The sequence below is a fragment of the Mirounga leonina genome, unplaced genomic scaffold (assembly GCF_011800145.1).
Source record: "Mirounga leonina isolate KUSES-001 unplaced genomic scaffold, KU_Mleo_1.0 Mir_115, whole genome shotgun sequence".
NCBI lineage: Eukaryota > Metazoa > Chordata > Mammalia > Carnivora > Phocidae > Mirounga > Mirounga leonina.
The window spans coordinates 78,424,552-78,448,286 of record NW_023270268.1 but is presented as its reverse complement, the minus strand read 5'-3'; the positions used below and the strand labels follow the sequence as shown (position 1 = coordinate 78,448,286).

General features: G+C 41.6%; 1 protein-coding gene across 2 annotated transcripts in view; it reads right to left on the bottom strand.

Annotated features, from left to right (window-relative positions):
* Positions 1-1,977: 1,977 nt before the first annotated feature.
* LPP (LIM domain containing preferred translocation partner in lipoma) overlaps positions 1,978-23,735 on the bottom strand; it is a 667,656-nt gene continuing 645,898 nt past the window's right edge. For both annotated transcript variants that reach the window (XM_034999808.1, XM_034999809.1), the window contains exons 11-12: positions 19,733-19,853; positions 1,978-17,000 (exon numbers count right to left, since the gene is read on the bottom strand). In XM_034999808.1, the coding sequence (XP_034855699.1) occupies positions 16,872-17,000; positions 19,733-19,853 (250 nt within the window). In that variant the 3' untranslated portion in view covers positions 1,978-16,871. The remainder of the gene's footprint in view (positions 17,001-19,732; positions 19,854-23,735) is intronic.

The window sequence follows — 23,735 nt, the reverse complement described above, 5'->3', positions numbered from 1 at the left end:
AGATAGAACACTTGTCCCACTTTCTTCCACATTATTAAAGTCATCAGTATTGATAGCACTGGACTCAAGATCCAGCCTTGACATTAAATTATTTTGTGACCTTGGGTAAATCCCTTCATGTCTCTGGGACTTGGTATTCCCTCACAAGATCAGAGTAAAACACTCTAAGGGGCCTTCATGCTCTCACAGTCTGTGAATAGGACAAACGAATGTACGTGTTGCTAGTGTTAGAATACAGAGAGCAGAAGAGGGTCAAAGAAAAGAAAGTGAGTAATAGGAGAAAAACAGGGAAAGGGAAGACAAGATTACATGTTATATGCCCTTTTTGTTTACAGCTTTCTGGGATGAAATTATGAATGCCCTGAATCCCAGTGATTTGTCTATTATTTGCTTATTCAAAAACATCTTGTGTCTGGCACCTTTAAAAATGGTGGCCTCGGGCGCCTGGGTGGCTCAGTTGGTTGAGCGACTGCCTTCGGCTCAGGTCATGATCCTGGAGTCCCGGGATCGAGTCCCGCATTGGGCTCCCTGCTCAGCAGGGAGTCTGCTTCTCCCTCTGACCCTCCCCCCTTCTCATGTGCGCTCTCTCTCTCTCTCTCTCAAATAAATAAATAAAATCTTTAAAAAAAAAAAAAGGTGGCCTCTTGGGGCGCCTGCGTGGCTCAGTTGGTAGAGCGTCCAACTGTTGGTTTCTGCTCAGGTCATGATCTCTCAGGGTCTTGCGATCAAGCCCTGCATCAGGCTTTGCACTCTGTGGGGAGTCTGCTTGAGAGGGAGTCTCTCTCTCTCTGCCCCTCCCCTCCTGAGACACCCCCCAACATCACCCTATGTTCTCTCTCTAAGTAAGTAAATAAATAAATAAATAAATAAATAAATACATAAATAAATCTTTAAAAAAAAAACGGTAGCCTCTTGCATGCAGGTTTCTCGACTCTTGTGTCCTCAGATCCCTCAGCATTGGTAGCTGACACGTGATGCTGGAGAGATGAAATACAAGGCCAAAGTGGGAAAGAGAGGGATACTCTTTTCTGAATTTTATGGAGGACTTTCATGTACCCTTTAGTTCTAGTCACTCTTAAGGTAGTGGACAAGCCAGTGGACTGGGTGTCAGGGGTACTGAGTTCTTCTGCAGACCCGTTACTTTAAAAAAATGAAAAAAAAAAGTTTTTAGTGAATGGTCACGATGGGTTATTAACTTTATGCCTTGCACTCTTGTCTGTAAAATGAAGGTAAAAATAATTCCAGATCAGAGAGCTCTTAAAAATGATACAATGAACAGTGAAAGTTTTCAAAATGCTAAATTACTCTCACAAGTGTCTGAGTCTTTCTTTCCTTTCCCCATATGTATCTATATCTATCAGCTCTAATAGACTATAGAAGTCTTGAAAGCAGGAACTGCCCGATGTATAGCCATATCCCTCAAGGTGCCTAGTACAGAGCAGATTCTCAGTGTTTGAGAAGTACAGACAGTACAGATGAAGAAGTGTGAAAAAGTCAGCCAGTGTTGGTGGTAAGTGGAGACCTCCCACCCCCACATCTAGGGACCCATTTGGGGGTTGGATCCAGCTTTAAAGGCCAAAAATCCTTTACTTGTAAGGTTAAGACACAGAGTGGTCAAGTAATTTTAGAACACATCCAACCTTAAGGTCTTCTGTGCTGGTAGTGGAGGAGAGTGGGTGCCTTCATACTCTGTTGGCATCATATTTGCTCCGAGAGGCATTCCCTTCTCAGAAGACCATCTGGAAAGCAAATGATATAAAAAAATGAATCACAGTAAAAGGGGTCAGAAGAAAGGAAACCAGGATAATCCAACTCAAAAAGAATTCCACACAAAGACAAGTATATGTAATAAGAAGTTTATTGGAGTTCTAAATATAATAAAGGAGTTGCAGTTCTTTTACAGAAAAAAGGGAATATCATTTTCATATTTATTCTTATAGAGCATTGGAAAAACATAATTGAGAGAAGAAACAGATAGAAGGTAAATAGAAATGTTTTAATATAATTGGATAATACATAAATACAAAGAAAATACCCAAATCACTTGCTTATAACAGGTTTTATTCTCTTATTTTCATAAGGAATCATGTGGGTTATTTTGGATAAGTCAGTGATGGTTCATGATGTAGTGGAGAAATGTGATTTTCTAAGAATAAAATAAGAAAGAGAAACCTATATTTTAGGAATATAATGGCTCTGTCAGTACCACACATGTGAAAAAAGGCATATTCTCTATACGTGTTCCTGTGGCTTTCCCTAAAGCAGGGAATGTTATTCTGACTAGCAGCTGATCGTGGTGGGGCTATCCTTGTACTCAGTGGGACGTTCTTGCTCTTAGTGGAGAGAAAACCTGGCCTCTCCCTGTCTCCCCCTTCTCCTTTCTCTGTCCACTTGTAAGTACCCCTTAACATTTACACAAAACTCTCTCTCACAGTCATGGTCATCAGGTTGAAACCTGGAGCAGAGCCCTGTTGTCTCTTTCGCCATCCATCTTGTTCCCAAGGAGAAAACCCCCCGTATCCCAATACTTCTTCTGACACCACACAGAGATTCTTCAACTCTTATCCTAGCACTGACATCTGATTCTCTAAAAAATAGAAAATGACTAGTGTTGAAATTGGATAAGGTAAAAACAGAAAACGAACGTCAACAGGAAGAGTAGACATTTTTAGTGAAGAGTATCACTCTTTCTCCAAGGAGCCAACTGGTCTCATAAAACGATGACAGCTAAAGCAGGGTGGTCCACACTCGAGATTATGCAACAGTAATCTGTTCCAGCCTCATCCCTGGTGCATGTAGGGGGGCTCCTTATATGGAAGGCAGAATGGTGGCTGACTGCAGTGCCATGGAAACCATCTCCTATAGCTCGTCCCTCTTTACTTCCTTTTGGTGAAAGTGGGTGGGGCAGGAGATAACTTTGTGACCAAGACGACGTCAAGAGCTTCCTTGGAGAGAGGCTAACTGGAGGCATCTCTCTTTCCCAAAGGAGAGGCGTATTCAAATGCACATGGAGCCAAGTGACTTAGAAGGAAAGAGAGCGACTTGGCAAGTGTAATTTGCCAGCTGGTTGAGTCAGACGACACATTGAGAAAGATCTTTTTTGGAAGCACGTCCTCCCTTCAACCCTTTTCCTAAAATCATGCACGGCCTATCTCGTCCTATTTCCCCGGACCCTCTCTTCGGCCACACCTGGAGAACAGTCCCTCGTTCCAGGCTGTGCGGCTGTTCCATCAGCAGTGACTACGCTCGCAATGCCCATGACAGATCTATGGAAACAAAAGCCACTCAGTAACATACGCTACTATTTTTAGGAGTCAAAGTAAAGATGCTCTAAGGATCTGGCGAGGACACTGGGCCCCCTGAGCCTCCAATCCTCCTGGCCAAGACTTTTCTTTCATTTTCACTGATGTTAGCCTGAGAGATAAAAGGGGAAAAAAAAAACGTGCTGACATTCTAAACCCACCAATGCTCAGCTTATAAAACACACATCCGACACATATCCTAATACAGATCCTGGCTCTATTAATTCTCTCGAACAATGCTTCCTTCTGGCTGAATATTCCAGTTCCATACAGCATCTAGGCCCCTGAAGCCGAGTACAGGAAGCCTCAGCGGTATGCCTTCATCCAGTGGGATATAAATATAAAGTGGCTGTATCAGCAAGGAATGCTCAGGGAATGTGTTTGCAGCCTGTTTCACGGTGCCACTCGAGAGGGGATATTGGAAATGAGTGACTTTCTTCCATTTGGCAAGCGTTCCTTATCTTAGCACCTACTCCTTTAGATGGTATGTTTTTGAAGGCTGCACAGTATGACTCTGGGTACCGTGTGTACATACATATGTAGGAATAACGTTTATGTTTCTCAGAATAGGCACTTTTTGAAGGCAGTAAATCTAAAAGTAAAGTTAATAGAGCCTATATTTAGTGCTCATCTTCTCACTTTGCTGATGTGTATGCTGAACAGAAGATCACAGATTTGAGTCAGTCTCGCAAAGAGGCCGGAGTCGGCAAATGGCTATATTCAGAGCTGGGGAAGTCTTGCCAACTCAACTGTAGCTGTTAAAAAGGCAGACTTGGAGAAGGTGCAATCGTTTTTCTCAAAGGTGACGGCACAGAAGGAGAAAAGCCTGTGACAGAGCCACGAAATAAAAGCTCGTGTGTGCAGCTCAGAGAAATTACTATCCTTGGGCTCCACATCTCCATGTCACGTCTCCTTCATGGCACAGATTTGCTACTCAGAAAGTTCTTTCCCTTCCTTTTTTTTTTTTTTTTTTTTGGTGCGTCTCATAATTACACATATTCCCAGGAGAGAAAGAGCCCCAAATCTGCTAAACTAATGATAAACGTGGAGTTTAAGAGACAAAACAAAACAAAAACAAAGTAGTTCACTGCGCAGATAGCCTGGAAGAAGTTAACGCTACATCCAGCTGTGAAAATGCTGCATCTCAGTTTAAATTTTCACTTAAGGCACATTCAATCACAGGATAATTTTATTCATGCTAAAGGATCAGACAATCAAGTGTCATCTTTAATTCTGTTTGCTCTTTGATAGGTTTCCTGAAAAAGAACAAGGACAGAATTCAGATTTTTAGGGGGGAAATAGATTCTGACTTTGTTTACTAAGGAAAGAATTCTTGGATCACTTGCTTATCAGCTTTCCCAAGAGAATAAACGGGGAGTAAAAGGAAGAACGTCATTTAAACGTGATTTTGCAACTACTTCACTATACATACTGGTGACAAGATTTAGTTTCTGGGGTCCTAAATCTCTTTCATCAAGGATGCGTCTCATTTCTGACATTTCAGTGGAGTGTGGAGGCTGGCACGGTGTCTACCAGTTTCAATTTGCTACCGAGGGAGAGAGGTCTAAGGCACTTTGGCTCTTTCTGGCAATTTCTCCCTGATACATTGATGTGCTTGGCATATCAACTAAAAACGAAGCAGAAGGGTTAGCAAAATGCAAACACTCACTAAATATCAACTTGCCTTTTACTATTTGAAATTAAAATGAGGCCATTTCTATTGTTGGCATGTAACTGATAAAAATCCCGTTTCCTCTGAAGTCTGAATTTGAAGGAATGAAACAGATACATCATAACCTGGCTATGCTCTTCTCCTACTTCTGGCTTATGGTTCCTAAGTGATCATCAGCTATCACTCACAGTGAAAACGAGACGAGAAGGTATTGGATCCCCCCCCCCCTTTATAATTAAGTCTCCCAAGAAAGAAAAGAAAGGAGACATGGATCCAAGAAAAACTAGCTTCTCCCCTTTTTACATTTTCTAAAGCAGTTCAGAAATGGTGTTAAATAATTTGGTGAGGAAAGACATCCAGACTTAATATTTACTCCCTCATGATAGAGTAAATGGAGTCGGGAGAGGAAGTGTGATTCCTCTTGGCACGGAGCGAGCAGGCACCTTCCAACGTGGTAACACGATGCATCGATAAGAATGGCCCAGGAAGAGGCTTTACTCTTTTCCCCACAGATAGAAATGTAAAGAGAGAATCAGGCAGGAGAGAGAAATACTTTCGTTTCCACCCCCACCTCAAATTGCTTTGGCATATTTTAGGAGATAAATGGATCCATACAAAATTTAAAGAGCTTTTTCTTTTCCTTTTTGGCAGCCACAAAAATGGGTCAGGTCTAGGAATTATTAATTTCCTGGCCTGAAACACAAGTGTTTTAAAATAAGGTTTCTTTTTTGAAGGATCGGCTTTTTTGGAAGACGTCTGTATGTGCATATGCGTGAGAGTGTGTGCACGCACGTGCATGGGTGTGTGTTTGAAAGACAACGCAATTGTGTTTTCCCTACATATGGAGGACTGTATCATGTAGAATGGAAGAAGGAAAAGTTCTATTCATAATTTTCTTTACATTATGTAAAGGGAGATCAGGGTTGGTGACGCCCTTTCTTTTTTTAAAGGGCTGCTTCTCTATCTTCACTGCCTCACTGTCCTTTTCTTCCCGCTAACGAGATGTCACAGGCTCCACCCCGGGGGGTCTCTACCCGGGCGTACTCACCCATAAAATTCTGGAGAGTTCTCAAAATTCTTCTTCTTCTAGTCACCCACTCCTGGGTGGGGGTACTCTTTCTATCCTACAAGAACCGCTCTCCACGGCTTCAGCCAGAGCACTTCTCAAGCCTCACAGGAAGACGAGGCGCCTTTCCAGGCTCTGAATGTTGCCATTTCTGCCAAGGGTACTAGCCCGCTGGCCCCACTGGCACGTCCTGTGTGTGCCAGGTGTGAAGTGTGGAAAGGGGTGAGTGGCCATCTGTGACTTCACTTGGCCCTCATGAATCCCAGGGAATAAGCAGAGAGATGGTGAGAGGGGCGTGATGGATGGTAGACTCTAGGGAGGGAAAAGCCTAAAAAGCTTATTGGATGAGATCATTTTACAGGTTTCCTACAGGAGGTTTAACTCAGATGAAGAGAGAATATCTTTGCAATCAGTTCAGATTTTAACTGGAAGCCAAACAACTATAATGAGAAATGGGAGGAAATGAAAGCCCAAGAGCACGCATCAAAAGGCACATCTTCCTGAGAGATGCGGCTCAAGAGAAGGAATGGTGAGTTGTGGGACTGCCGTGTAGGGCAGCTTCTAGAAGATACACAGAGGCTTCCAAGTAAGCATCCTGGGAACAACACAGTACCAAATAAGCTTCCACCAATCACAAAGCCATACCGGCCTGGGCAGCCCTGTCTCTCCAACGGCAAACACCAGATGTGGAGCCGCGTTCAGTCCTGCAGCCTCTGTTCCCAGACGTTTCAAGGTCATGGGTGGGTGGGGTGGTTGGGAAACGCCTGGTGCAGTGACAGACACCGTGGGCCTCAATAGCTGTGAACCGAGAGGGAGAATCCTAGGCATTGTTTACCTACAGAGCAGTCTCCGTCTCGGGTGGGCATAAACCGTAGCCCAAGGGAGAGAGATCGGTCTTAAGGACCCAGTCACCTCTGCCCTCCAATGCACCCGAAATGACATGATCTTGGGTGGCAGTCTGCACCTCACCGTTCCAGAGCTTTCCCCTTCACGCCAAGTAAACCAACCGTCTCTGGGGAGACTTGCGGGCAGCGTGCTGCAGCGCCACAGCTGTTGGTTCTCGGGGGTGGCCTTCCCCCACGGCCATCATCACGGGGCTGATCAGACAGAACGCCCGGGAGTTTCCCACAAGACAGCACGGACGATGTGTGCAGGCACTAAGCGATCGCACGCACCGCTGTGCACACGTGGCTTTGCCGCCGGAGGTCTGTAACGGGCTACGAGAATCGCCCTGGATGCCTTTGCACGGGGGGCACGTCAGTCTGGGCAAAGCGTACATTGTGCTCGGAGGTGTTCTGTGCCCTGCGAGTGGCCGCTGGAGAGAGCACTGGACTTGCACGGCCTGGCTGTGTCCCCAGATCTGCCACTTACCAGCTGCATCGCTTCTGGCAAGTCACTGAACGATTCCCAGCCTCGGCTCTCTCTCCTAGGATAGGGCTATTAATAACCTTCCTCCCAGGGCTGTTTCATGTGTGAAAGCGGTTTGTAAGCTCACTCAGGAATTATTATTTTAGAGCTCAGAAAGCCACCCCCAGGTCCTGCCCAGAAGACTGGTGACAGGTTCTGCCAATAGGGCCCTCTAATTCAAACCTGGGGAGGAAGAGGATGACAGTCCAGGGTAACCCAGGGCACCGCTGAAAGAATGTATACATTTCTACCTAAGACTGGAACATCCTATTACCCTGTCCCCGCAAGAATGATTTCCTCTGGCAAAGAACAACTAGACAGAAGTAAAGAGTTTCAACAGAACCGCTATCTTTTGCGTTTGACTTCTTCCTTTTTAGAAGTGGAGACCATGCATGGACATTTTTCAACCCGTTAGGGTCATTATTAGCAGGCCAGGCAACTGGAGGGTACTGTTCATGGGTTGGGCACTGGGGGAGGGCATAGAGCTATGTATGTATCAACTGTCAGAACAATTTATCTTTTGAGTAAGAAAATAAAAACAACAAAAAAAGTTGTCAACTCTAAAACCTGACCCTCAGAAAATCCTATTTTTTAAAGATGTTGAAAGGTTTTTAAATCTTCAGCTAAAAATCAAAATTTTTTTTTAAAGTAATGTGTTGCCAAAATGAAAACAAATATATTTGGAAGGAAAATGAAGGGAGGAATAACATTTTATTATGTACCAAGGATGAGTTTTGTGCGGCACTCAGGAGAGCATAATCCCCAAACCTGGTTCTGCTTCAGAGTCAGGGGGAGCTTGGAACAAAGTCTGATGGAGGAAATGGAAGACCCAAGAAGTCATGAGCTTGTTGATGCAGGTGATGCTTACGCAGAGTCTGGGTTATCACTTAACAGTGAATCAGTAAGGGAATTTTAACACCAAGTGGAATAGATAGATGATAGCAGGATCCTTTCCAATTGTTGACCTAACATAATAGGAAAATAAGGATGTCTTGCTTCTTCTCTTGCAGGGGTTCAAAAGACACGTGTGTTTGCTCCAAGAGTAGAGTATCTGTGTTATAAAGCTTCTTGTTTATACTGTATGTGCTGGATTATATTTTGGCAGCTCATTCTATCTTCCAATTATAAAGAGACAAGATAGAAAATAGCAGTTGAATTAGCCCTCCACTATGCCTTTTACCTTCTCATTGACCCTGAATATCTGGAAATTTTTTCTCCTGTTAAGGAAATTCCAGAATCTGTAATATTTAAAGTAGAGGATCTTTTCTGAAGATAGTTTGTGCTTTTCTATTGTTTCTAGTGCCTTAAATATTCTTCCTTCAACTTCCATATCAAGTCAATGAATCAGTTCAACATTTCTTACCAAATTTCACTCCTCCATGGAGCCCTACCGATGCCACTGGGAAGTAGTACCCTTCTCATTGCCATATTCCTGAGTCCCCACTGAACCTGTGTCATCTTATTGCAGCTGGACTGAATCAAAGTTACTTAGGGGCTCATTCTCTCACAGTAATTATTAAATTAAGATGAGTAAGGGATAAAGAGGTTAGAAAGACAAAAGTAAAGAGAAATACAGACTCCTAAGGATAGTTCCTAACTGAACACATAGGGAAGCTGCTCACTTGGTCTAAAGGGCAACATCTCTAGGTACAAATATTTGAGCACAGGAAAATGGAAGTGAATGTCAAAACCAATCAGCAAGTAAATATTTATGTCGAACCCCTATAAAGTATCCAGAACTCTTTTTGCATATTCAGCATGGGAACATGGACAAAAACTGTGCTATTACTGAGAAGACAGAGACAAAGGGAGAGGGTTACAGAGACTTTCTGAACATTAACCAAGAAGTGGGACTCTCACAGATGGTATACAGGTTAGCTTGCTTCTTGTTTTCAGAATGACTTCGAAATATCAAAAATCAAAAATAGTACAGGACACAATGTAAAAGGTCTGTTTTGTACACATGGAAGATCTAGCCTCATCTGCCTTCCACTCTCCTGGGTCTGAGTCCTTGGTGGAAATTTCCATGTTGACTATCAGTTTCTTTTGGGTGACTTCAATGCCATCTACTTTCAACCCCCAAAGAAAGTGTTTCCACCTAGCCTGACCCAAGGTGATTACTAAGTTTCATCGAGTAGAGTGAAATAAAATTAGAAGCTATTTGTCCAAGTGTTCAAAGGAGAAGCAGAAGGGTGACTGGATTTGACACAATGTCAATAAATGGGAGATTCAGACATTAGACTTGTTTTGCGAAGCCCTGGAGACAAATTAATATGCAGCACGAGGAAGAACTTTTGTAGCAAAGAGCTGCCCTAATAGTAGCATGGACTGCTATGAACAACACTACATACTGGCCAGGTCTAAGATATGGGACGGTGACTTGCTAGCAACATAACAGAGGAGATTCAGGTCCTTAAAGAGCCCATGAGTCTATGTTTGTTTAGGAACACCACCGATGGACGTCTGGGGTCAGCTAGAACGCTCTACACTAGTGTAGAACACAAGGTAACATAGTGAGACCTGTCTCATTCTTGGTAAACCATTCTACTTCTGGGGTTGAGAAGTGAACTAGAAGCTACATTCAGTGCCAAGTTGACTGAATCCATTATGTGGGTTGTTTAATAAGGCTGCTTTTGGGTCAATGAGTTAAATGCCTATCAGAGTTAGATGAATAAGGTTTTCTCTTGTCCCTAAATGGATGAGTAGCTTGGAAAAATTTAAAAAGGCATATTGTAAGGAAAGATTAAAGCAAGTATCTTAAATTATTACAAAGGAATTAGCTGTAGGTTTTCTCCTCTCTCTAGTATATATAACTTTTCACTTGTAGAATATTAATTTTTGTTTATAACAAAGGCTGGAAATAGAGATATGTATTAGTGTGGTTAGAGACTGTGGATAAATTAAGTAACAATCAGAAATAAAGAGCAAAGCTTTTAGTATTTTTTTTTGTGTGTGATTTCAAGGGGGGAAATGTTCATGAATTTAGTAAAAATGCATCTTCCACTTTCCACAAAAGAAGCCACATGAATGTTGGATAACCAAAATGGTGTCTACAACTTCTTGCACAAGGGACAGGAAAGTAAAATAGAGAAAGGGATAAGTGTCCTAGATTTAAAGGAAAATGAGCCATTTTATATTTCCTTTTTTTAAAGTTAGTAAGTTAAGTTAGTTTCCTGTGTTTGCAACTAAAAAAGAGAAAACTAGTAAAAATCAGTTATAGTTTGGCTGTTTAGGCATGACATTATAGATAGTGGATGATTGGATTTCAACAAGAGAACAACAGACCTAAACTCCTATTTACTGTCATCATCAGGTAAGTACTGGAAAGGGAGAAAACACTGCATGTGTGAAAACAGAAACTTCTAACCGTCAGAGATGCTTAGGGTACGGTATGGTGTGCCCAAGAATATGTCAGAATATGTATCACCATCTTTTAGGCTGAGAATGAGCTATGCCCCTCTCTTGGAGGGGGTGAAAGGACATGTGTTATAAATTCCTGGAGTAGCTATGAACCCTGTCATGGGGCCTAGCAGCTACTCTCTCTTCACTTTTTTCTGACAAGGGAAAAATATAGTCACTATAGCTAGAGTGACTTTTAAATACTTCATAAACCTGGAAATATGAATATTTTACTAGCTTAGTTGCTTAAACAACTACAGTTGCTGATGCCTAAAACCCCTCCGAAAGGTCTCAGAGTGACACTTTACAAGAACTCTCCTGCCATCATTTTAATTGTAGACTGTCTCTTTTCTTAAATCTCTCCTTATTTTCCTGAATCCCACTCTTCTTGGAGACAGGTTAAAAAAACAAATAAGAGACAAAAAACCCCCACAAAACAACATGCCCACTGAGACTTGGCAAATTCACTTATGTATTGAATTAAATATGTATTAAGTATGTTTTACTTTCCTCACATGTGACCCTCTGAAAAGGGAAAATCAATGTCAATGTCAATCCTGTGAAAACTTATAGAAAGTGGAAGTGAGAGCAGAAACCAAAGGTGAAAATATATCCCTAGAAATAGAAGCTTTTTCCAAACAGATTTTAAAAAAATGGACACAGAGGGCATATTTTTATCAATTATTAGCCAGAGTTCAAAAAAATCTCAAAGCCGAATTTTAACAAAATGCTTTACTGAGAGACTCAAGCTTGTTCTCCTCAGGTTGCTTTTTTGCTTTTTATAAACATACTACAGGCCTGTGAACTGTGCTCTAGAAAGAACTCTGGCGCTGACCTACCCCCTGTAAAATACTGTGATTCAACTATTAGGATTTAATATTATGCTCATACGCAAAATGCTGATATGTGTAAAAATTCTGGAAGGATAATAGTTTTTCCTGCCATGAGGAAAATTACCAAGTTTCATTAGGAATAAAATAATATGCCACACCACTTAAAAATATGATTGTTTTGTTGGCCAAAATGTTTTTTTTTTTTTTTAATTCTTAACCTAGTCCTAGAAAGATCACTTTGCATATAGCTGAGAAAAGTAGGGCAGTCATGAATGAATTTGCCAAGAACTCTATGATCTGAGTCCCTGATGAAAACTCATTAAAATAAAACTGAAAGACTCTATTATCTCATCTCGCTTTATGAATAAACACAATCTGGAAAATATGCCCTTTTAAAGGAAGGATTTATGGATGCCATGTATATTTGATGGTAGCCTTCTTCCCTTCCTATGGTCACAATTCTGTAAAGATCAGAATGCAATGATATAATTTACTTATGAAAAGTCCAAGCACAATAATATTAATAGGTAGGATGAAAAGCAGGACAGAATGTAAGAAAGGAAGGCAGGAGGAAAAAAAGGAGGAGGGAGAAAAAGAGGCGAAGAGGGAAAGAGGAAGAATTCTCACCAAACCATGGAGCTTTAATCAGATGATTTTTTAAAGGTTTGAAATAATACGTAATATGCTACCCAGACACTAGTCTCTTGAGAAGAGTTTCATTCTACGTATCTGTCATGTAAATAACAACCTAAAATGCCCCCGGTTGTACCATAATAATGACTCAGAACTCAACCTGTTCTGTCCACTATTAAATTAAGACAACAGACAAACCAAAAAGCTATGACAATTACTAAAAGTGGATATGCTGAATGGGTGGTAAAGGCTCAAATGGAAGTCTGACTTCATTATCTGACTAAAACCAGAGAAAGACCAAACATAATCACTAACAACATCCGAAACATCACTTCCTGGCATAAAAGTGTTTTCTTTAATTCAGGAATCCACAAGGTCCTTCCAAGAGACAAGGAGAAAAGAAACACTATTAGAGCACATTAAGATAAAGAGTTTACACTTCTTTGGATTTTGTTTTCCTTTTCGATGACTGTATTTTGGAAATCTGGGAGATGATTACTAACATTATGGACTCCCCAGTGGAGTATTCAGAGCGGCGTAAAGACTCTTTTAAAATAAGGCACACATATATGTTGCTCTCTGATTGTCTCCCACGAAAATGCCCCGAGAGAGTGATCTCAAGAAAGGGACTTCAGGCACATTCTGCAGAGGTATATCTTTTTCAGCCTACTGGTTTCCTACAGATGGCGAAAGCAGGGTATGGAACATGCTGTCATATTTCATTCATAACACACATGTACTGTAGCTCGAGGCAACAGATGGACAATCACTTGTTTAAACTACAAATGTGAAATACTAAGGTAGCATGGCAATACTTCTAGAAATGTCTATGAGAAAAAGAAGCCTTTCCGAGCCAAGAGGAGTGGTGAGAGGCTGGGAGGTCACATCAGTGTTTCCTGATCTCCCTAGCAGCTGCCATAATTTCCCTGACACCCTTCAAAACTTGATGATGGAGGGATCAGGGGGCAGCCGACACAGATTTGACAAGAGAAGCCGGAACCATGTCAAATAGAAATAACACTGTTATTCCTGGCTGGTTCACATTAATAGGATTTTTACTAACTAGGAAAACTGTTGGAAGTTGTGTTCTCAGAGTCCTGTCTATATTCTATAAACCCTCTACTATAGTCCCATTGTAAAAGTGCTCTCTTTCTTCCTCTGAACCCAAATAAAAACACTTGTTTAAATGTAGTTAGAGTTTTATATACTTTAAACATCACCATAAGCATCTTTGCAGAATCTTGCGTGGTGAGGAAACAATGATAGTGTTGATAACTCGGCTGCATTAGTCAGCATACAGCCAATAAAGTAATTTTGATCAGAGAAGTGGCCCCTACAAAAATAATTTGTCAACAACAGGAAAAAGAACCCACATCTTTGAGCTGCAGAGATGTCCAGCATCTCAAAGCCTTGATGTCTTATGTTGGGACACATGACTTAGTTTTGAGTTTTTAATGCAATTTTCCTTGCAAACGAGACTCCACATTGAGTCAGTGTGAGCTGGGATCCAGACAGTGAAGAAATTTGATTTTGAAATGGTGTGCAGAGCCCATGACACAGTGGGTTTTTTTCCTTTTCCATATCTCTCATCAACACATAATTACCAAATATTTGTGTTCTTGACCATTTTTTAACAAACTTCCTCTTATAAACTCTGATTTTTCTATTACTTATGAATTTAAATAACAATCAAGACAATATACCAAAAGACAAAAGAATTATAATTGTTAAGGTAATATGATCTTTCTGTCCCTGTTATAGGCAAAATTTCATGTAACTAAAACAGTAAAGAGTGATTTGGCATTGTTTAAACCAAATGATTAATAGAAAAGACAAGAAAGCAATATAAATCATATACTTAAGAAATCCTGGAATAAAATATGTAGGATCCTTTCCTTATTATACCTTGTGAAAGAAAAGAAATCTAAATCTAAATACTTCTGCATATGTGTGTGTGCACATTCATTATTATAAAAGTATAATAAGTCTATATTAAAAAGAGATTTACTTTAAAACTCTTTGGTAAAGATACTCTGAGGTTATGTGATAAAAATGTACTATAAAGATTGAAAGCAAGCAGTATTCTGGCAAAGCCACAATGATGGGTCTGTGACAGCATTTTCTTATAACTCTCTCTTTAAAATGTTTTGGCTTGTAAACATTTTAGTTACACAAGGACTTAAATGTAACAAACAAGTAGAATGTTATTGCATTTTTATAGTATAAATATTTCATACATTTTCCTCTTTTGGCAAAATTCATAATATGACTGCACTTCAAGAGATAAAATCCATCTCTCAATAAATTGGGCTTTTGGCCTAAACACAATTTCCCCCAAGTATTTCATAGAAAACAAATTGCTGAAGCCATTCAAGCAAATTACATTATCTCTCCAATTGTCTAATAGTCAGTGCTCTTTGAGGTCATCAGCATGTCTGATCTTGAATGTGGAGGACAGAAATTCAGAGATACAGTCACTATTGTATCCTAAAATTCACATGCTGCCCAAAATGAATCCCATTGTATTTCACATTAAGAAAAATATAATAAGACCAATGGTAAGAGTAGCAAAGTAAGGAAAGACAAAGTTTTCCAAGAAAACTTTGAAAAGTCGCAACTTTGGCGGTCACTTTGGGTGACTGAGGCAAAAGAGCCACAAATTAACTTAGATGAGCTAATGACCATAGGTTTAAGAATTTCTTATTGAAATAAAAAAAAGAAAACTGAACGATTTTTACAATCATTCCTACTAAAGTAAAATAAATGTAATTGGAATTCCTGAGGCATGGGGTGTAATTCAAAACACACACAAATAATTTCTCATTTCTTTTCTGAGTGTTAAAATTAAAAATTAAAATAAAAGACTAAAAATCGACGTTATCACTTTATAATCATGAAAAAGGTATTTGTGGACTCAGGGAAGGGTGCGCAAGGGAATGTAACTATATTTGTTATATTTGATTTCTTAAACTGGGTGTTATGTATACAGGGATTCATTATATTATTATTTATATTTTGTGTATACTTAAAATACTTCATAATTTAAAAGTATATACTTGTGGAAGATTTGAAGAAATGTTTAAGAAATCTCAATCCAAAATACTCGATTAGTTTACAAAATGGCAACCTGCCGTGATGATGATGGGCGTCTCTTTAAAAGAAACAAGTTAGAACCCAATAGAATGGTTCTGTAGTTGGCAAGCAAGCATTTCAATGCCCAGTAAGAGTTTGAATAAAGATTCCAGGCAGAGACTCTCCATATTTTTAGCTCAGAAAGGCAATTTTTTTTTTCAGCGATTGTCTTTGAAAGTGTGGTATAAATGTCACATCGATGATAAGAAAACATCTCCCGCGATATGCAATTTGAGTTGCGGAGGGATTATGGGAGTGATGAAACAGTGGTTTCACAATTTTTTTCAAGCTTTCCTGTCTTTTTAAAGTAAATTAAACAAAACTCCACAATTGTATTTTCTGTGCTCTGATTTGCAGTTGTCAGGCAAAAAGGACCTGGGCCTGGGGGGAAAAAAAAAGGAAGAATAGGAACAGTTCTTTACAACTGTCTTCTCCGGAGAAAACTCAACTTTGGTAGTTGCGTTTGGATATTACTAAAAAAACAAAACAAAATAAAACCATGGCAATATTTCCGAGATGAAAAGTGGGACAGTATTGGAAATGCTATGTTCCAGAGAAAACAAAGTTTGTCTGAATTACGATGTCTAGGTAGCATGGAAAGGAGAAACTTAAGATGGTATTGTGGGATAATAATAGGCTTTTCAAAATACCCCCAAAATGCTTTTTTCCCAGCATATTCCACCTGTAATTCCTTTAGGAAAAAAAAGCAAACTTCGGATCCCTCTCACCAATTACTATTTTCAAATGAGCCCTGACCACTGGTCACTAGAGATTTTGAATTTCCAATCAAATCTGGTTGCAAATTAAATTTGGACTTGTTTTAACCTATGTAATTTATAGCTTAAATTCTCTGTAACCTAACATATACATGGTACACTTTTTTTTACCCCCAAGGGGCATGACCGGTTTAGAGCAACAGAAGGATGTACTTTTCAACACACAGAAAAAGAATGGCTATCCTTTCTGATCACAGGCCACGTGGAACTGATAGGATAGACCCTTCAAGCCTAAAAGCACCTGTGAGTTGGCCGACTCACCCAGGAAAAACTGTGTGACAGCAAATACCACACTAAAAAAAGCCATTCAACCAGATGAAAAGTGAGACAAACATAGGGATTAAAAGTTACAGGAATGCAGAAGTGAATGGGATGGAGTATAATCCGTGCAAAAATGTGGAAGTCCTTGGGAACAAAGGCCCATCAAGGTCCTACATGATTAAATGTGAAATGTGTATTTGGTGAGAACTTAAAAAAAAAAAAAACTCATCATCTATGTGCTTCTAAAGAAAGGTTAATATTAGATGAAGAACAGAGACCATCCCATGGCTTGATTGCCTTTCCTGTATTTTCCCATTTCTTTTCTTATCTTTTTCTTGTGTTTCCTTCTTTTCAGCGCCACCGACTAACCAGCTAAGCAGGCGACCGAATTTAAAGGTCGGTGCTGGCCTTGGCAGTGAGCACCCTGATGCGGGCAGAGTTGCAGGTCTTGCAAAGGATGTGTCCGTCCAGAGGGTAGCAGCCTTGGTTATCTCCTTCGGACAGGAGACCGCCACAATCCTGGAAAAAAAGGAAAGAATGTAAGTGAAACTGGAAACTACGGATGTGAGGACTGCATTCCTTAGCTTTCTGTTTGAGGCCTCCATACTGTGGCCACTTACTACAGGGTAAAATGACCCCCCTCAGGTTACTTCATAGGAGAAGAACCCAAGGCTCTGGGGCCCCAAGTAGTAGTTTTGTTCTCTCACCCAAGCAACAAAAACAGCAAGACCAAGAGACAACAAAACAAGAGGAGATCCCTAACCGCTCAGTCATCTTTACCCTTTATCACGAGTCTAAGGATCTCTCAAAAGGAAAACACAGGCACAGGGACAGAATTCCTTGGCCGTTTCCGGGCAGAAGCAGGGCTGTAGAGTGCCTCCTTCTACGCAGAAGGGCCAGCCCTAGGCTGTGCATCCTGGCTCCAAGTGTAGTGGGAAAACAAAACCCTGAAGTATGTTGGGAGTACTGGTTTGTGGCACGTTCTGGAGGAGACAGTGTGGTGCAGAGGAATGTGTTGGATGGGGAGACGGCCCCTCCCGGGGCGCCCCTTAGCTCTGCCCCTGTGTCACTGAAGAGAGTTCCTGCATGTCCTACCTCACCAAGCTGTTGGGAGGATCAAAGAGGAAACTGGATGTGACTGTACTTTGAAACAAATGCAGGCAGCTACAGAGCTGGAAAGGATCAAAGGAACGTACTACTATCAAAAGCACTTCCGCAGCTCCATTTTTGGAAAGTGTCATGTAACCGCCAAATACTGGCCCTTACCTTTGGAGGAAATGGAAGTTTGTTTGAAAAGAAAAATACAGGACTTCATCTGGCGGTGTTGGCCCTTGCTCACTTCAGCAGAAACTCGTCTAAAAGCCCACCAGCGCCGCATGCCCTGCTTCTGCCGTTGACTAAGACGGTAAGGAGGTCGCTGGGGCTCATGCCTGCATTTGACTAACAGTGAAGTGCAAGGCCAGAAAGGGTAGGGCCTCCAACACCACAGCCACCAACAGCAGCAGGAAGCAGACTCCCCGGAGCTGGCTTTGTTTGCCAAAACGAGCAAGCAGCTATTTTGCCACTCTAGAGGCATTCGGGACACTGCGTGATGGCATTAAATGAACTCCTTTTATCGCGATAAAGAAAGAGGGAAATTTCACAAACGCCATGGCTGTAAGCATTGAATGAGCTGACTTCTACGGTCACCTGGGCAGCATGAAGAGCCTGGAGTCAACCACAGGTTGGCACCATCAACGCCTTGACTCTGAGAACCCAAAGGGGCCACCCGGGGCGTCCAGCGCACCCTCCTGGTATATAGAGATGGGGAGGTGAGGAGCAGAGGGGGAAGTGATTTCTCCAGTGTTCTGCAGCGTGCGTCTGAGGTACGACTAGAATGATGGTCTGTCCTCTTCTAATTCAGTGCTCCTCCCATGCTATAGCATTGTTTTGTAAACAAAAAAACTTCACAGGACTTTAAAGCAAACCTAATTTGTACTGCTCTCATTTCATCTGGAAGGAGAAAAGGCACCTTTCACACAACTCTGGGCACAAACCCCAAAACCATTAAAAGTCAAAGCCTATTGGTATGCATAGCAAGTGTGTGAGCAATGTTGGGAAGCTTTTCTTCTTTAAGCCTCAGTTTCTCCATCTGTAAAATGACCTCGAAGGCATCTATTAGCTCTTTCACACTTATGATTCAGGTCAGTTTTAAAGCTGGCAGTGGTTGTTCCTCTGTAGTCATAAAATCTGGTGTAAAAGCTGGTAGTTTATTATCTTTTCTCATGTTAAGGGCCCAGAGAGGGAGGCCACTTGGGCTCTAGGGCAAAACAAAGAACCCTACATCAACCAGGTGGTGGGTTTCGGCCAGAGCAGTGAGTGGAATGAACGCAGTCCCAGAGAGCCAGGGGCGGCCCCGTCCCCAGTGTCCTGGGAAGATCACCCAGTGGGACTAGATGAACCAGTGTGTGAGGGTGTGGTGTAAGGCAGTTTATACTCTCCTTCCCAGAGAGAAGAGGGAGCTGATAAGGCCTGTCCTCAGGAGAGCTAGTAGAAAACAAGAAAATAGCTTCAAAGGGGGTTCTCTGGGTAACTAGAAGCAGAATAAGAAAACATTTTAAAATCACTTTTCGAACATAGTGCCCTTTTGATACACAGATTATGGGAAGGACTTCTGCCCTTTGCTGTAGAAATGACTACATGTCCCTTGGGCAAGAAGCCTTCCTTGTCACTTCCAGCCTGGATTAGAGGCCTCTTGCGTGTGTTCCCAGAGCACCTGTGCATACCTCCCTGGAGCCCTTAGCAGCCGCCTGACCGCCTGCCTGTCTTATGTGCTCAGTCGGTGCCTGTAACTCAACCAATCTCCATGACTTGGAGCATCAAGTTCCCAACCCTTTGAGAGGTGTAAGAGTCAGGGGAACAATAATAGGAATAGTACCAAGAATACCATTTGTCCCTAATGTAGCACTTCGTGATTTACAATGTCCTTTAATATACAGTTTTGCATTTTGGTCGCTCAGCCAAATTTGGAGAAGTTCATAAGAATCTGAGTCCTTTTCACAGGTGGGGAAATTGAGACTGAGTGGTAAAGTGACTTCTCCAGTGTCGCTAGCATTAAATGAAGGCCTAAGATCTAAAACCCAAGTTCTGTGAACACAGGCACCAGGGGGCTTTCCCAGATTGATTAATTGCGGTGTTTGAGAAAACCAGCTCTGTTGGGACTTTCAATGCCCGTCATGCACTGACAGGGGGTGGGGGCGCTGGCCACAGACCTCACAGCGGTAGCAATGAACATGGAAATCGCGATCGAGAGCCACAATCCGGACAGTCTCCTCCTGGCCTGGGGCTGGCATGATAGGCTCCTTGCACACAGAACATCGAGGGGCAAATTTCCTGAAAATGGAGACACAGGTCTGGTTAGATGCTGAGGATGGACACTGACAAATGGGGGAGACCCAGGAGTGAAAAGAAAAGGAGTCAGCCCAGGGTCAGGACATTTGCTCTGGCATCTTGTGTGACCTGGAGCAAGTCACTTTCCTTCTCTGGGTCTGCTTCCTCAGCTGTATAATAAGGGACTTAGACTTGGTGACTCTTGAGGTCCTTCTAGACCATGAACATTGTGATATTTGGTGAGGTGGGGAGTTAGTGCATGTACTGCTTATGCATGAAGAGCATCTAGGAGCTATTGGCCACTTGATATGTGGCATGAAGTTTGCTGGTGGGTAGACTGCAAACACAGACCCTGGGCTAGGGCAGGGTCCTGGGGGCCCTTACTTGTTTTCTTTGCTTGACTTTGTCTTGCTTGACTTTTGCTCCTAGACTTTTATATGTGCTCCCTGGGCCCTCCACACCTATTCTGAGGTTGGTAACTGTGTCATTCCCACTTATTAGAGCCTCTTTCTCAGAAACTGAGTTCTAGGAATTAACACAAGAAATCTCAGCCACATATCTTGTCAAAACAGTAGAGGTTAGTGAGTTTAAATACACCAAACTTTACACCAAACTCACTATGACCAAGTTTGCACTTCCTAAGTTTCAGTTGTGTTAAACTCTGGTTTGAAAAGAAAAAAAAAGTTCAAAAGCTGTTTTTAGAGGGTCTTAGCACTTCCAAAAGGTGTGGACACTTACGTGTGTAGATACGCATATACATACGTGTGCTTTTGAGGTTAACTGTGGTGAGGAATTTTAATTTCCTGATCTCTTACTATTCCTTATTATGACCGATGGCCCTAAAATTTGTTCTCATAACAGATTAAGAGGCTGCAAATACAGGCTGTGCATTCATCTGCATCTCCTGGAAATTAGGGGTGGCATTTGAGAAGGTGTGGAATGAGACATGATTTGAAATGGCCATGGATAAAAACTGAAGAGATGGGAAAAAAAAAAAAAAAAGGACAAACAGACTGTGCGAGTCGGTTTTTTTCATGGTAATGGTTTTGAGATTAATGATGTTAAAATTTATCTATTTGTAGTGAGACTGAAAAAGAAATAATGATAGTAATCTAATACTTTGCAGAGCACTTTATGGTTGTCAAAGCACTTTTACATACATTATACTCGATATGTACATATTAATTTTCTTGGCAGCACCCAAAAGGCATCTGTGTGGCTGCAATCTAAATAAATATGAATTAAGCAGCAGATCAATTGATTGCTATGAAAGAAAAATTAAAAGGATCATGGTACAACTGCAGCAGTAATCAGAGTTGTTATAATTGGCATTTTATGCGAGAAGTTTACACTCAGTGGTAAAAAAAAACAACAACAAAAAACTGCTTTGGACTACCTGATTATTTTTGAATCTGGGTCATCGGTAGTGAAATAAGCAGGCTTCTGGAATTCAGTGCAGAATTTCCTTTCCCCAAGCCCATCGAGACTATAAACTCAGGGAGGTCAGAAGTATGTCTTGCCTGTCATTGAACTGTGAGCTTGCCCTTCTTTCCTCAACTACAATTACTTACTTCTTTAGGATAAAATATCTTTCACTGAATTTGCCTATTTTAGTAGTACTTATTTGCACATCTTTGGGGACCATTAAACTGAGCTTCCAGCTGGCAGGTTTTGCTCAATCTCTGAATCTCCAGAAACAACGGTGACCGGGGCAGACAGCAGAATTTTAGGCTATATCTAACGAAATGAAGTGCCTGCCATATTGCTCTAATAAAAAGATGTTACTTGGACCTTTCTGTTCAATCTCAAGGTCCTTCCTCTTTGGAAAGGGGTAAATTGTATTCTTGCTGAGTAATGATTCCTTCCTACCAATTGGCCTCATTTTCATGATGGGAAAAAACAAAGTGAAGAGACAGGAAGTGGTTTCCACAGTCCCCACAGTGTTCCTTGGCTGGCATTTTGAAGACTGTTCTAAATCCCAGGTGGTCAGTGTCAAGGATCAGCTCACTAAGCAGACAATAATAATAATAATAATAATAATAATAATAATAATAATAATAAAATAAATCTGAGAAAAAAACACTTTTGATGGTTCAAACGGCTACCATATATTGTGTGCTTATTATGTGCCAAGCCTTGTTAAGCACTGTGCACTTGACCTCATTTTTCACTGACAGCAACATTATGAAGAAATAGTTCTTATCATTTCTGTTCACAGCCACAGGAACCAAGGCTCAGAGAGGGCCGGTCTTCATCATCTTTGTCCTGGCACATTTCTGGCAATCGACAAATGGGTGCTGATTAGACAAATAAGTGGACGAGTGTAATATCTCCGATAAGAAAGCACAGATAGTGACATAAAGGCTCAGTGCAATGAAAGGGTCAGTTAAATAAGCTGGCTTTTCTGAGCTCACTGTCCTGGCACTAGCTATACCTGATTTACAAAACCCTATAGAACATAGAGAAAGAGATGTAAATTCAAACAGGGGAGAGGGAGAAGTTGAGGTCAGGGAGGTGTTCTCAGAGGAAGTGGTAAATGAGTTGGGGCTTGAAAGAGGGCTATTTAGGTGAAAGGCGAAAGTGTGTGTGTATGTGTGTGTGTGTGTTTTGATAAGGGTGGATACAGTCAGTTTGCCAGGGAACTAGTTTGAGCAGTCATCTGAAATAACATATGGGAAAAGAGTTGGTACCTAATAGGATGGAGGACTTGGGCCAACCTTGACCGAAGGTGGTTATGCAGGGGATGGCCCATTTACAAGGCCTTAAGAATAGTATTTGGGAAGCTTATTACTCAAAGTGCAGTCCAAGACCACTGGGGAGCTTGTCAGAAATGCAGAATTGTAGGTCCCACCTCAGACCTACTGAATTAGAATTTGCAGCTTAACAAGATCCCTAGGTGACTTGTAAGCACATTAACATTTGGGAAGCACTGGCTTAGAAAACAGGATGCTAAGCAGGCGAGATGAGTCCCTTGTCATGGGCCTTCTGTATCTCACAGTAACTTCCATTCCTAGGCTGCTCTAGTTACAGCCAAGCAAATCTTCCATGAATGTAGAGAAGCCCTTCCTCACTTCATGCCCTTCTTGATTTCCTGAGTTGTTCCTGCTGTCAGGAATCTCCATTTCTCACTTAAAATACTCTTCAAATTCTGCTTCCAGAAGCCTCCCAGATCTCAGGGCCAAGTAATCTCCTCTGACTTGACAGCTCAAGCCTTTGCCCATGCCTGTCTCATCGTGTCTGGCCCCTTCTGCCTGATACCATACATACTCTGTGCTGATTCTCCCCCTCCTTCTGGCAAGCTCCTTGCTGACAGGGGCTTTTCTCTCTGTCTGTGCATTTTCTACCCCTGCAGTTTCTCTCCTTGTATCTCTCTCCTTTAGCACTGAGCACACAGAGGGCTCTTTGTAGACGTGGTGGAATTGAATTGAAAGGTGTTTCCTAAAAGCTCATTGAGGGAGACCAAGAACAAGGCCCCCCAAAATAGTCTGCAGAAGGAGGCTGTATCCCCCCATGTACCCTCTCGTTAGCCTGGCAGTGCCCACCCTGGGTGGGGCTTTTAGCCGTTTTGTGTTCTAGTACTTTCAAGGCTCAGAAATAGAGTTCTGTAAAATGTATCTCTTATTTTCCTTTGGGAAATGGTGAAAAGATCAAAAAGCTTTCCCCCCCACATACCTGCCAATCATGCAGAAAACATTATTTAAAAAAAAAATAATTTATGTTTTAACATGTCATTGAATTGGTGGTGGTGGTGGGGCTGGGAGGTGGAGCTGGGGCTTGGAGATGGTTCTTCCCTCTTGGCTGCTAAGACTGCTTCTCTGGAGTGTTCAGACCCACTTATGTCACCAGTCCCAAGTCTCTAATTATGCTCCTCACTCTTAGAAATGA